This window comes from Octodon degus, unplaced genomic scaffold (genome assembly GCF_000260255.1).
Source record: "Octodon degus isolate 3935 unplaced genomic scaffold, OctDeg1.0 scaffold00002, whole genome shotgun sequence".
NCBI classification, from domain to species: domain Eukaryota; kingdom Metazoa; phylum Chordata; class Mammalia; order Rodentia; family Octodontidae; genus Octodon; species Octodon degus.
The window spans coordinates 6,504,598-6,519,743 of NW_004524578.1; the positions used below are offsets into that span (position 1 = coordinate 6,504,598).

At 52.1% G+C, this 15,146-nt stretch overlaps 1 protein-coding gene across 1 annotated transcript in view; it reads left to right on the top strand.

Annotated features, from left to right (window-relative positions):
- Positions 1–11,199, top strand: part of Igf1r (insulin like growth factor 1 receptor) — a 284,489-nt gene extending 273,290 nt beyond the window's left edge. Inside the window, exons 20-21 of the mRNA XM_004623262.3 lie at positions 3,638–3,772; positions 10,308–11,199. Coding sequence (XP_004623319.1) covers positions 3,638–3,772; positions 10,308–10,689 — 517 coding nt within the window. The 3' untranslated portion in view covers positions 10,690–11,199. The remainder of the gene's footprint in view (positions 1–3,637; positions 3,773–10,307) is intronic.
- Positions 11,200–15,146: the final 3,947 nt, after the last annotated feature.

Below are 15,146 nucleotides of genomic sequence, written 5' to 3' on the forward strand. Positions count from 1 at the left end.
TTTTAAAGAAAAAAAATAAAAACAATTTACAAAATCTCAAAACAAGACTTTAGGAGAGTAACAATGGTTAGTACATTGTGTATTGTTACTGCCAAAGTTCACTTTGTTTTTGAACCCAGCGTTTGAGGTTAATTGAAGAAGCCTATGACAGTGGAACATATAGGTGGTGTCTGTAACTTTGGACTCTAACCTGGAGCTGCTCTAAAGATGATGGAAAGCATGTCTGATTGTAGTCACCAACCCAAAATAATCATTCCTCCATTTTGAAAGTCTAGAGAAAAAATACAAAGGCTTTCCTTTGACTCTGCAAGAGATCCAAGTATCTGAGGTCAGGAGGCCCCCAAGATCAGGATCAGGCCGGGGCTGAGCTTCGCTGAGCCACCTCCCTGCCCTGGGTCATTGCTTGAAGCTGTGTTTCATTCTCCCGACACAGGCTCCTGCACAGCCTCGCACCTTGCTCATTCCTGATCAGACAAGCTGAGGAGCTGTCAGAACACCCAGGTTCCTGCTGTCACCTGAGACTTTGTTCCTAGGCCCTTGGATGCTTTAGCTGCTCCTCTCACACCCCTCTCAGATGGCCCTGGGGATCAGAGGTCACAGTGTGCCCCAGTCATGGAGCAAACCCATCAGGATACTAGGGAGTGGGACCCCACCTCTCTAGATCACCTTCCAAGCAGTCTCCACTGCTTGGCTTACCAAGAAAATTTCCACACAGTCATGAATATCCAAGAATGTTTGCTTATTCAGCAGCTAATGTCCATCCGTGGGAAATGAGAGCTTCTTAGGGGTATGAGTTTGCTGGAACCTGGGACATTGACATGCTGCCTTCCTCATGTGGGGCAGTCCAGGTACTGAATGCCAGCCCCAGCCACACACCCAGGGTCTGTCCCCTGTGAAGACAACATGATCCTCATTCTGAGGGAATTTTCATGGACACACTTCTCCGCTGCTCAAAGATGAAATCTGTGCACACAAAGTGCAAGACTTCCGTGAAGGCCTTGGCAGCAGTAGCACATAGTAACACACCTGCTTTGGAAAGCACAAGGCTATTGCCTAGATCCGAGTGCTTCTGGCTGTATGGCCTTGGTCACAGGCCATTGCTTGCTGTCCATGTTCCAAGCTCCACTGTGGTACCTTGACAGGTGTTCAAATGGCTCTCGTGATGGCTGGTGTTGGGTAGAAATGACACAGCCCCTGTACATTGGAGCAGAGACGTTTTAACGGGACTCAGTTGTCACCTGGAGCAGCCCTAGAAAGGTGACCATAGACTAAAGCATGAAGTACCTCTCAGTGGCAGGTGATACGGGCTGAGAGTTGCTTAGAGAAGAGCTTTTGCAGTAAGACATGACAAGCACCTGTGGAAAGCCAGCTGTGTTGTCTCCTATACTATTTCATGCATGTGCTTATGATTAGGAGGACCTCAGAATGATAGTAGCAAGGATGACAGGAAGCACCATCCCTGTCCTTCAAGGATAAAGTTTTGGGAACAAGAAGTAGCCTGGCACATTGGGAGTCATAGAAGTCTTCATAGACAAGATGAAGTCCTGGAAACATAATAAAGTAGGGATTGTCACTGCTCGGGGCAGTGGGTGTGCTTAGGGCAGGTGTGAGGGCAGCGCTTGTTGCAGATGAGAATGATGGGGCTTTTTCAGGGAGTTAGGTTGAGAGATCATGTAAACCTCCAGACATTGTTAGGGATTCAGGACTGAGTGTGCTGGCTATGCCAGGAATTGTGACTAAGAGTGTGGCCTGGAGCTTTGGTGTAAGAACTTTGCATTAACTAGATGTAGGGTTATCCTGCATTAAGTGCTGAAGCCAAAAAATGAGGCGCATGGTAGGCTGAGCCCAGAGGACCGCCCAGGAAGTAAATGTTGGGACCAGACTATTGGCCAGTCCTGAGCCCCGTTGGCAAGCTGTGGTGGGAGCTTGTGGAGCCAAGAGCATCAGTGGAGGCCAGAAGAAGAACAGGGCAAGGAAGTTCTGCTCAGGACAGGTGTAGAGCCAAGGAGCTGGGAACTTGGAGTGGAGCTCTGTGGGTGGCAAGGGTCCAAGGGGAAGCTGACCACAGAGACCTGGATCCCTAAAACAGGGCAGGAGAGAACAGGTGAGGCAGAAGAAGTGGGAACCAAGTTATCAGATGAGTCTCAGGCCAGTCTGCAATTGGCAGAGACAGCAAGCTCAGCATTTTTCACGGGGGCGAGAGTACAGATGCAAAGCTGGGCCGAGGCATGGCCCCGGGCGTGAGCCCCATAAATGCTGACGGAAATCCCTCCATGGCAGCCTGGGTCTTTTCAGTCCGTGCTCTGTTCTCTGGATCTTTGGCTTTTCTGGGTCTCTTGAGCAGCGTGAAGGCTATTTCTTGGGTACTGGCAGTTAGAAAAGACCACGGGTTGGTCAGGCCTCTGATTGCTAAGATCCTATTTCTGTCTAACATCTGCTTTTAGTATCAATCTGTACAAAAACCGTATTGTTCATGGAGAGGAATTAAAGCAGCCAACAGAACATTCCAATGCAGAATCAGAGCACCCCAGCTCCGCCCCCCGCAGCCCCGCCACAGGGCCCGATCCCCTGAGCTTGCAGTGGGAAATACCCTGCCTGTTTTTCCATGGGGCTTGGCCGACACCCTAAGCCTGGGGCAGGCCCATCAGAAGCCTTGCAGGCTGACTGAAGTGACTCAGTGTGAAGGCAGATAGACCAGAGTGGATTTGTCGACAGTGGGATTCGCTGTGGGAGGCACATTTATTTTGCAGATTATAACATGATGGGTTTTTTAGTTTTAGCTATCTAAAGATTCTATGTATCTGTTTTAATTTTCTCTTCTGAACTCACAGATAAAACTTAGTGCATGGCAGAATGGCTCCTTGTGCTGCCTGCTGAATTTATGCCTCAGCCAGCCTCTGTGGGAAAGGACCCTGTCAGTGGGGGGTCCTATGGCTAGGGTAGCCCTCCCTGGGCTCCAGGCCTGTGACAGAGGCCTTCAGGCCAACAGCCTTTCTGAGGCAGGGGTTTCTTTTCTCATGGTCTGAATGTCCCTCAGGACCCTTGTAGAGGCTTTAAATATGCCCAGGCCTGGGCCTCCACCCATACCCATCAAATCAGAGCTTCTGTTGGGGCCCCAGGCATCAATCTGTTCTTAACAGATTTTCTGGGTGATTCTCCGGCAGTGAATATTGAGGATCACTTGGAAATAGAGGCCTCCAAACTATCTGATGAGAAGAAGCAGCTGAGAGTTCATTAAGCTGTTTGACTATTCCAAATTAGTATCCAGGCGGGGGTGGGGGTCTTGCATATTTTATTTCTTGGGCTAAGGCAAATTTGGGAAGCACCAGTCTACTCCCATAAGTGGCTATATCTGGCCCTGAAGATGCGTGACCTCAGTCAGGTGCTTCTGATCCATTCGGCGGCCACTGAATCTGCCAGTGGCAGCTTCCTCTGCTCTGCCCCCAGAGCTATTGTGATTGTGCAGAGAACATTAGTGGTGATAGAGGACAGATGGCCCACACTTAGTCCAGTGCCTGGCCCACCCTCTGTCAGACAGCAAGGACAGTTTCTCAGTGCTCAGGGATGAGGAAGTGCCAGGGGAAGGAGCATCATTCCCATCCCTGTCAGAGACACTCATCTTCTCTTCTCGCCGTAGGTCCTTCGGGGTTGTCCTTTGGGAGATCGCCACGCTGGCTGAGCAACCATACCAGGGCTTGTCCAACGAGCAAGTTCTGCGCTTCGTCATGGAGGGCGGCCTTCTGGACAAGCCTGACAATTGCCCGGATATGCTGTATGTATTTCCTGGCCCCCCTCAGCTCTTTGGTTTCTTTCCTTGAATAACTTTTCCTGGGTCATGTAAGATTAGGAATTCTGAGAACCATGCTTTCTAGTCCTATGAAAGCAGAAATGTGATTAAAAGAGGGTTTGTTGGTCCTCGAGTGAGGAGCCCGTGTGTGGCCTGTGCCTTCTCCTGGCCCTTGATTCCACTCCCCTGTTCCTTAATCTTTTAGTTCTGACTTGCAGTTTGTACTGTGGTTTCTCAGGCTCAATGTCTCCCGGCACTGTTTGACCAAAGCAGTCCTTGTGCTTCCTTTCTGTGCAAGGCTTAAGAAACAGGAAGACAGTAAAGCAGTGCTTACTACTCTTAGGTCAGATTCAAGAGCCTCTCCCCAGCCTTTGCCAAGGCTGAGGATGCCATGCCTGTGTCCACAAAGTTTTATGCTAAGAATTCATGTGTGGACCTCATAAAGCCACTACATTGGTTGGCATCACTTCCAGCCCAGGTTTCCTCTCTGTTTTGTCACAGACATCTTAAGCATCGCCCCCTAAGCAGTGTAGATCAGCCGACCCCACTAGGGACACAGCTCCAGGAACACCCTGCTTTGGGTACTGATGAATTTGTCTCCTTACGCCACTTCTTTGGAAAGAAGGGCTTCAGCATTACTGGGATTTGTTGGCTAATGAGTGTTCACAATTCTCCTTGGACTCACTAGCCAGCATGCCTTGAGGAAAAGGCCCCTGCATTAGTCAACTTCTCCAGCACTTTTAACACTTGCCAATTGACAGACAGAGTGAAGGTTATTTGGGCTCGCCATCTTGGAAGCCCCAGCCCATGGCTCCCTAGCTCCATTGCTTCCAGCCTATGGTGAGGCAACACATTGCGATGTAAGTGTGTGGCTAAGGACAACTGCTATCTTCATAGCTGGGAAGTATAATAATGAAGGAGGAGGGCCTAGATCCCCGCCAGCCCCTCAAAGGCACGCCTCCAGTGACCTGAAGACCTCATCAGCGTGAGAGCTACGCTGAGACTACATGGGCCTCTGGGGGCCCCTCAGCATCCAAACTTCAGGCCTCCATGGTAGGGTGATGCACAGGGAAGGGTGAGACTCAGGCGTCCAACAGCCACTAGGGTGTGGGTCCAGCGGGTATGGAGAGCTTGCTCAGCTGGTCTCTATTGGGATGCGGTCTCAACAGGCTGCTGCGAAGGAGGCCAGGCTGCAGGCCCACCTGAAGCTCCTCCGGTAGCTGGCAGGGGTGAGCTGCTTGCAGACCTCGGGCTGAGAACCCTGTGTTCCTGCTGCTGGCCTGCTGGGGGCCGTGCATGTCCTGAGCACCCAGTGTTGCCTGAGGCCACATGCCGGCCCCTCCGGCCTCGGGACACAGCAGCTTACTTCTTCAGGACCAGCAGAGACTAGCGCCTCTGCCAGTTCATGCCTGGTTAGATGGGGCCCTTCCAGGGTTGTTCCCTTTTGAGCAGTTCAGCCACCTGATTAGAAGCTTAATTAAAGGCGTGAAATAGTGCATCTCATTCACAAGGCCCTCCTGCACTTCACACTAAGAACAGGGATTTGGGGGCCAGCTTAGACTCCCCAGCCTGAGAACCAGAAAGTGGTGTTGTATCAGCAGACAGTGGGCACAGGGCTGGGCCTGGAGGTAAAGCCACTGGTGAGCAAAGCTCGGTCTCCTGTGTCCCTCAGAAAGAGACCTCCCAGTACAGTCTTTGGGGCTCTGTAGCCCAGAGGTGAAAGTGTCCCTGAAAGCCACTCAGGATTTTCTTGCCTGGCACAGAAACACCCTCTACCCCATCCGTACCCAAAACTTAAGAGTCAGAAATACTAGCGAGCACTTACTTTGTCACAAGGTCCCTGGAAGCAGGGGTAGTGGCTCTTAGACTGCCTCCGCAACCCCAGGAGGGTACGTTCTAGCCATCTGAAAGCTTGCCTGGGGTGTCAGATCACTTCCCAGCCATGGATTTGCCTGAGTACCATGTGGGGCCCGGTCCTGTATGGAGTCCCCATCATGCTGCTGGAGTGTCCTCCTGACACACAGCTGGCTTGCCCTGGGGTCGGACTTGGTGGACTCTGCAAGGCCAGCTAGGAACCGTTTTGTGGCTGTCTGCACCTCTCCAGGCCAATGGCAGTACTCCACTCTGCAGCTGTGGTGAAGAAGCCACCATGGACGTCACATGAGCAAGTGGGGCTGTGCTCCAGGAAACTTCTATTTTTGAGTGCTAAAATTTGAATTTTGCATAATTGCTTGTTGTCACTATTCATTTTGATTTTTTTCCCCCTAATTATTTACAAATGTGAAAGCGACTCTTAGGTCAGAAGTCCTACGAAATCAGGCAGGCAGCAAGCCGGATTGCACCCATGGGCCTGGAGACTACCTACTCGCTCTGCCTCACCCCACCCATGATCCACAGCAGAGTGGACACCGCAGTGGGTGGTCACACGATACTGGAGAGGATGAGCTCGAGAAACTCCAGGGGCTGTAGCGGGCTGCTCCCACTCCCCACCCCTGCAGTGTCCCTCACAGGTGACCTGCTGCGCTGCTCGTGGGACAGCATGGCTGCTGTACTGGTACAACCCATTTCTAAGAAACAGCCTCCTATAGAACCAGAACACAACAGAATATGGACATTCGTATCCACTGAAGTTGCATAAAGGTGCACAGTGCCAGACTAGATTTGAACACTCAGCTCAGTGGTGTGTAGCAAGCTTAGCAATAGTCTAAGAGAGCAGGTGTGAGTTTTGTTCCTGTGGTTTGGGGCCTGTCACAGGAGAAGTATTGTTTTTATGTTTTCTCTTTGACTTCGGTAAAGGTTTATCTCTGGGAAACTTGTGGGATTCTTGAAGTTGATCCACCTCCAGATGACTGGAGTTTGAGTATTAGTTTAATACGCCTGGGAAGCAGCCCACCTGCCGTGGGAAAGGCAGCGGACTTCCTGTTCCCAGCGCGGGGTGATGAGGAAGTTTACACAGAAAGGTTACTTCTGAGTGTGAAATGTTTAATTCAGAAGGCTTTTCTGCTTTGCCATCCAGAACCCTCTTGGCAAATCTGCCTCCCTTCTAAGAACAGAACTGGAGGGCAGCGTGCTGGTTCGTTAGGGAGTGTCCATGCTGTCCTTTTGAACTTGCTGAGGAGCCTGGGGAGGAGAGTGCTCTCAGAGAGGGGTTCTTTTGTTGCAAGAAATGAAAGAATGAACTGTTTACCCCCAAGGAGAGTCCCTAAAGGCCTTGAACCTTCCCTGGACCCTTGAAGAACTCTGTGGGAGAGAAAGTGCTTCCACTGTGTGTGTGTGTGTGTGTGTGTGTGTGTGTGTGTGTGTGTTTCTAGGGGTCACCGTGGTGATGTGGTAGCCCCTGGTGTACTTCAGTGCAGCCCCAGGAAGACCCTTCAGCTCTTCGGCAATGCCAAAGCCAACTCCCCATCCCTCCAAGTATTCAGAGGTTGAGGAAAGACTGCACAGTCTGAGACCCCTGCGGTGTTCAGGTCTGTGAGCCCCAAGGCCACGGTTCCATTTGTGGTCCTCTGGGGTACTCATGTTTTAAATGGAAGACAAAGCCCATCCTCGATTCCAGGGCACTCAGAACTCAAGCTACACATGCCATTGAACCTTCTGGGTACACGCTGGCTGCTGGAGGCACAAGCAGGAGGAAGGAGGACCCCTGGGTTTCGTGAAGTGACTCTTCATGGAGGCCGCAGCCCTCATGCTGAGGGATGAGGAGACCTCAGTGAAGAAGCCCTTTGTCACATGGTTTCCGTGGCCCTATGTCAGGTCTTCGGTATTCAGGCATCAGGGAAGAGCCTTAGCCCAGCTATGCACATGCAGCAGAAGCTGTTGGGCAGTTTTCTAACTTAGGTGTTCCTTCTGCTCATTAAGGCCCCTCATTGCTCAGAAGCCGGCGCCGCACTTGCAGGAGCCGGATACCTGAGTCCAAATAGGAATGGCTGCTCCTGTCTGGTGAGCCTGGCAAAGGGTTGGCCACATCTCCAGGGAGCCACAGCTGCCTGCTGCAGGTCCTGGGTGAGAAGCGACTCCCAAGCCGGCCTCGCAGTGTGGACTGCCCAGAGGACGCAAACTGAGCCACAGGACCTCTCTGGAATGTGGTCCCTCTGGTGAGAGTCGGTGCCGTGCCAAGGCTGTACCAGCGCCCTGCATCAGGAGTTCTCTCGGTCCTGAGCTGCCTAGAGCATCTTGCTGGCTGACTTCCACCAGATTGCAGCCTGTCTGTTGCGGGTGTGGGGGTCAAGGGTAAAGAGGAGGGCAGCAGGAATCTGGAGGCCCTGTGTGTACACAGGCCCAGGCCGCAGCCGTGCAGCTCTGGGGGCCTGTTTGCTCTGGGAAGCTGCTTCCCAGCGGGGCAGGCGTTCCCTGGGGCCCTGGGAGAGGAGCGTTCAGTGGGGACAGCTCAGGACTCCATAGGGCTGACCAGTGGTTTTTTTAGAAGTGTTTTTTAAAGAAGACTTATCAGCTCATAAATCCTCCTAGAGTCTCCTGGAGAGCTTTCTTGTGGAAGAAGTGTAAACAAAGTCCTTATTCCCACGGAATAAAGAAGACTTCCTTTTATGGGCAGCCCTGGAAGGGCTGTGATGCGGGAATGATTTAAAAGCACTGTCACATGGCTTGTTTGTGCTGATGTCACCACACTGCTGCCCTCCTGGTGCCACCTCCAAGCCCCCAGCAGCAGGGCACCGAGCCAGACACAGCTCATGTTCTGGCCGGCTGAACTTCTATTCAGGGGTAACACAGCCAGAGAGGAAATAACAGCCCTGCAGTCAAGATGCACTCCTTGTATCTATGGCCTGTTTTAATTAATTTTTTAAAAAAATTCCGTCTTTTCTGAGGGAAAAGGATGGGGAACAGGGAGGCAGGCCTGTGTGCCCCCAGACCAGAAGTGGGGGCAGTGCAGTAGATACCAGATTCTCAGTGCAAATAGCCTTCCTCCATGTGTCTGGCAGAGGCCAGGGGTGTCTCCTAAGGGGACCAGGTTGCCCTTGGCCACTCCACCCCATTGGCCTGGGCAGATAATGCAGTCTGTTGATGTTCTTCTGTTTCACTTATTGATGGGGTGTAAGGTCTGCAGTCAGCAGCCCTCCTTTACAGACTCAAGAGGATGAGCAGTGTCCCACACCCTCGCAGTCAGCACTGTGTCTGGCTGGACTCAGAAGGGAGAGCAGTCTGTCTTCTTCTCTTGCCCCATTCTCTATCTTGTACATCAGGGCAGCCACCTTTTTTTGTAGAGGGCCAGACAATAAGTATTGTATGCTTGCAGACTGAACGACTTGATTCTAGCCACCCAGGAGGCAGCCACACGTCACATGGAAACCAGTGGCCACCAGCAGCACTTGGCCCACCTGTAATCTGCTGAACATCCGGCCTCCCAATGGGGAATTTGGGAATCCTGCATGATACCACTACACCAGCGGCACTGTTGCCAATGGGGAATTTGGGATGGGTTTCTCTCTTGCCTGGTCTCAGCCTCCACCAGGTCGCTACTGCCCAGCTCCTGCACTGACCCAGCCCAGCCCAAGGCTTCTGAAGGAAGCTAGCTGAGTGGTCAGGGAGCCTGCCTCTAGGCCAGCAGCTTCCACACTAATGGAGTAGGGCGAGAGCGGGGTTTCCCTCAGAGTGCTCCAGGAGCCAGGTGTAGGTAGGTCTCTTGGCCACATGATCGGCCTGACAGAAGCCTAAGTGTCTATTTGGGATGGGAGTTCCATTAGGTCATTTTTATTGGACAGTGTTTCTATACCAGAAGTTTTAAAAGAAAACAAAAGGTGTTACTTTCCAGTTAGAACAGAGAAAGGAAGGCGCTGGGTCACCTGCTCATGTTCGAGAACCACTGGCCAACCCTGTCAGTACCACAGCTACCTTGCGTTGTTCCTCATCCCACCACTCACTGCTAGGCCTTCTTCCTTGCTCCTAGGATCCCTGGGTTCAGCACATTGGTCAAAGCCCTCGACTGTGGCTGAGAAGACAACCTGTGGCCCATGGGACTCGAGGGATTCTGGGTGTGGTGGCCCAGCTGGGATAAGACTGAGGGCGACACGCCTTCATGCTCTCCTCCCTGCCTGTTGCTTGGATGGGTGCCCAGGGACCTCCTGGTGGGTTTGTTGGGTTCTGGCTATAGGTCTCCATCAGGACTCTGCAGCCAGGGCCTGGATTAAGATGCCCAGTGGAGTGTGTGTTCCTTGGGTGTGGCAGCCCTGCCACCTTCTAACTCAGAGCTTCTGCCATTGTGTTCCTGTCCCAGGAGGAGGGGAGGCAGTGACCACTTTCCAGCCTTGCTAGTGTGGAGCAGCAGCACCATGCCTCCTTCTGGAAACTTCACAGTGGCCACAGGAGATGCTTCAGCTAGCAGCTGCTGCTTTATAGAAGTGCTTAGCACTGTCCCTGTAGACGAGCCCTGCCATCGCAGGCTCTGTGTGAACTGAGCTTGGTCCTTCTCAGGAAGTGAAGTTCTAGGGGTTTGTACCATGGTAGGGGCTGGGTCCTGCTCCGCGAGGCACCAGAGCAATTCTGTCTTCCCCGGTCTTCCCCGCAGGTTCGAGCTGATGCGCATGTGCTGGCAGTACAACCCCAAGATGAGGCCTTCCTTCCTGGAGATCATCAGCAGCATCAAAGACGAGATGGAGCCGGGCTTCCGGGAGGTGTCCTTCTACTACAGCGAGGAGAACAAGCCACCTGAGCCGGAGGAGCTGGACCTGGAGCCCGAGAACATGGAGAGCGTCCCCCTGGACCCTTCAGCCTCCTCCTCCTCCCTGCCGCTGCCCGACAGACACTCAGGACACAAGGCCGAAAACGGCCCAGGCCCAGGAGTGCTGGTCCTGCGTGCCAGCTTCGACGAGAGACAGCCTTACGCACACATGAATGGAGGCCGCACAAATGAGAGGGCCTTGCCGCTGCCCCAGTCTTCAACCTGCTGATCCTGGATCCCGCATCCGTGCAAACAGTAACGTGTGTGCACACTCGGCGGGGGGGGAGGGGAGGGAGAGTTTAACAATCTATCCACAAGCCTCCTGTACCTCAGTAGATCTTCAGAGCTGCATCGCTGCCCAAGGAGAGCGCGTCTCTGCAGTAAACACCTTGGGATGGTCCTTTTCTCAGTATGCAAGCAGCTTTTTATTTCCCTGCCCAAGCCCTTAACTGACACGGGCCTCTGAGAACCTTAACGACAACACTCAGTAGCAACAGAACACTTGAGAATTGAGTCGTCTCATTCTCTTTCCCCTCTCTCTGTCTCTTTCTGTCTCTGACTCTCCTTTTCCTTCTTTTTTCTGCTTCATAATGGGAAGTACTTGCTGCAAGCCCCACTGGAAAGCCCCTTTTATCAGATGGAGGAAATGGCCATCCCTGGGGCCCTGTATCCCTCCGTACACACCTGCCTGTCGCCATAGGTTGCTCAATCTCAATCTCTTTCTCTCTCTCTCTCTCTCTCTCCCCCCCCCCTCCCTCCTTCCCTCTCTCCCCCTCCCTCTCTCTCCTCCCACCCACACACATGGAGGATTTTTTTTAACTGTATCTATAACCTTTTTAAGGTCACCCAAAATTTAAAAAGGGCCATGGTTTATCCACGGTGGTTACCATTTTAATGCTGCCAAATTTTGCCAAAACCCTGAACATTCTCCCTCACGAACCCCACCCTGATTTTCTTCTGCCCAGAGGCATGGGGTGAGCACAGTATCTAATTATAACTCCACATGACACGCACTGGTGATCAGACTGTCCCCAGTTTGCTTTCCAGGTCCATCCGAGGCTCCCTGCTTTAGGTGGCTAAGTTATTATTTGGGGGAATGGGACAGAGTGGGATTTCCCTCGTGAAAATGGGAAAGGCTGAGGGGCTTCCCTCCCCTACCCCTCAGCTCTGCCCCCAAGTTTCTGGAGGGACAGAGCAAGAGGACCTGCTAGCCTGGATTCGGTCCAGGTGGGCCTTGTGCCAGTCTCCCCAGGCCCCTTCTGACCCCCAGAGGACACAGACGGGAAGGGTTTACGGGACTCAGCCCAGCCGCTTCCGTGGGTGTACAGGGCAGGGCCTGAGACCCCAGGCAGCGAGAAGCAGCACAGGCCATGGATTCGGCCCTCTAGCTTTGTTGGCATTTTCTCTGTTCCTAGGACTTCTTCATGGGTCTTACAGTTCTATGTTAGACCGTGAAACATTTGCATACACATCGTCTTTAATGTCACTTTTATAACTTTTTTACGGTTCAGATATTCATCTATACGTCTGTACAGAAAAAAAAAAGCTGCTATTTTTTTTGTTCTTTATCTTTGTGGATTTAATCTATGAAAACTTTCAGGTCTACCCTTCCTCCCTTTCTGCTCACTCCAAGAAACTTCTTATGCTTTGTACTACAGTGTGTGATTTTTCTTCCTCTTCTCCCAGTAATTGATACTTCTAGAACATAATTTGCCATGAACTGTTTGATGCCTTTTTATAAATATACCCTGCTCCCAGTCCCCAGCCCCATTCTTTGTCTTCTAACCCTGTAGGCTCTGTGGGCGTGAGGTGGATGAGGGAAGGCGGCGGATGTGGGCACAGCCCAGGGCCTGGCCCCTGCTCCCCTTCTCCTGGGCTGCCTCAGGCAGCGCTGGAGTCTGTCACAGCGCAAGACATGGTGCAAACTCAGGTCAGAAATACAAAGGCTGAATATCGCACATGTCCTCGTTCAGTGTCCTGCACAGTCTCACCTTCCTTTCCCTTACCTTTGTTTTGGTTTGTGACATGCATATATATATTTTTTTAATTCTTGGGTACAACAGCAGTTTTAACTGCAGACATTAGGCATTTGGATTACTATTTTTTTAACGGATATTTGATCCTTCCATCCCATGGAAACGGCTGCCGAGTCCCAGGGTGGTCAGATCGAGGCCTAGCAGGCCTCCTGCCACCCTGCGTCACCACCCTCACTAGACCGACCTCCCTGTCTCTGGAAGCAGAGCACCTAGCGGGACCCCGCCCCATGGCCGGCCTGGGCAGCGAGCCCTGCCCCCCTAGGCCTGCCGGCCAGAGTGCCAGCTGGGGCCACCCGAGAGCTCTGCCTGCTCCCAAGGGCCCGAGCCTTGGCGGGAAGCCCAGCCCGTGGGCCTGGGGGTCCTGTTTTGCTTAGTTTTTAGCACTTCTCACCAGAGTGTGATGACAGCACAAGAGTTGCCTCTGGGATGGAAATGTTTAAGTTCTGAGGAAGGACAGAGCGCAAAGATGACTATTGCTGGTTAGGACTGGAGGTTAAACACAGGAGGAAGCTCAGGCACTTCTTGGCCTGTCAGTAGCTCCAGTCTCGTGACTTCCTCATGGCCTCTGTCCTACAATATTTCCCCTTAAATGAGAAAAATAAGAAAAAGGATAATTAAGAAGGTATTATATGTAGGAGTCTTCATTTAATTTATTTTGTGATACCAGTTTTAATCACTGTTGAAAAGCCCCCATTATGAATTTAAATACTGAGGAAAGGACGTGTATGTTGTGAGTGTGTGTGTGTGTGTGTGTGTGTGTGTGTGTAAGACAGGACAGTTTTTGGTTTTTTGGGTGTGTTTTTGTTTTTGCAAGCATTTATCTACCTCACTCTTATTTTTTAATATGTGTATATAGAACAAAAGAATACATCTCACATTTCTCAGCACATGACAACAGGCCATCGATATTGGTAACCTCATCCACACCACAGGCCACACACCCAGGTGACGCAGGGAGAGGCCAGGTTGTATTCCGGGGTCAAAGCGGCACTAACTTCGTCTGCACTCCTTTCAGACAGCCTTTCCTGGATGTCTTCTTTGGATTGCTTTTCTCTTTCTCCTTACCTGGTTTCCTCAGAGGTGGTGAGCTGGTAGGGTTTCCCTGCTCCCAGTCCTGAGCTCAAGGACACGAGAACATGCCACGGGAGCCACCTGGCCACCCCTGGCTGAAACAAAGCTGTTTTGAATGGCCCACTTGTATCACCTTTGAGGGAGCAGGTGTCCCCCGGTTCTGGGCAGGACAGAAGCCACCACAGCGTTCCTAGGTGCCAGGTGAGGCCTCCAGGGCTGCTCCTGTGAGGCCTTCGCTGTGTCTAGGATGTGCCACTGTGCTACCAGCTTTGTTCTGTGGAAGGGCAAAGCCATGTCAGTGGTTGGAGAGCCGGGTCCTCCCAGCCTGCTCCAGAATGCAGAGGCTTCCAGCCCAGCTGGTACGGCAAGGTGCAGCCCCACTCGTGCTATCGGCTGTCTCACCGCACCCTCGCTCCCCTCCCTGGGGATGTGCCAGACCTCAGGGCTGGCTGGCCAGTGATCAGTGCTGGCCTCCTCCATGGGGTGCGCCTGTGTCCGCCCCCCATCCTGCTGCTCTCGGGGTGGCTGGTACACTCCCCACGTCCAGCTGCTACTCTCTCAGGCCCTGGGGCGATAGTTGGGAAAACGCAAGTGGCTTCCCACCTGTGAGGGCTCCCTCCCTAAAGCCCCAGTATTTGATGAGGCCCAGGAGGGAGCCCTTCCAGCTGCGGGAGCACTACCCTTTTCTCCCCAACCCCTGGGTCCTTAAGGTCATCGAGAAGTACTGTGTGATCAGGGTTTTCTTCCACACTGTAGATGACCCCTTGGAATAGTGGCCTCTCCTGTCCTTTGCACATACCTGCCGGTTCCCACAACTGGATTTCTACAGATCATTCAGCTGGTTATAAGGGTTTTGTTCAAGCTGTCCAAGTTATCAGTGTCGTTCTGTTTCTGTCTTATGTCGGTGGTTTTTATTTTAAGTAGAGAGAAAACACAGTAGAGTGCCCATCCTAACAAATGCTTCAGAAACACTTCAATAAAGGAAATTTTTGCCTGTGTGCTGGTGCAGTCATTTTACTGGACCAACTCACCCCCCTTGACTCTACCAAGGCATCATGTATCCACAGTTCTAGCCTCATTTTATGCTGATTTTCCCACCTCTTCTTGATTTTTCTCTTTTGTATGCTCCAAATAATATAATCAGTCTAGTTGTGGCATTTTCCACACAACCTCCTCCTGACCGCTCACACTGCTTGAAGCCACATGAACCACTGAGGCACCTCGTGGGATTGATGTGAGCATTAAGACGTTCTCACACCGCCCTTCCCCCAGGGGGGCTGCAAGCGCTGGTGTCTTCTGGAGGTAACTGCTGAACTGGAGCTGTGTGAGCCTCCACGAAGGGTTGCCACAGCATTCGACACGCAGTTGGAATGAGCTTCCTCCTTGGAAGATGGAAGACTGTGTCTGGGGCCATCACTGGCTTCTCCTTCCAGCCTGTTTCTTAGGACTAAGGATGACATTTCAGTGATGGGGAAAGCGGCTCCATGAAACAGAGAAGTAGTTACTGTGAAACTACCGAACGGGAGAATGCTTGACAGGAACTGTTGAATTCTGGTTGGGATAACCGGTTGACAAGCCA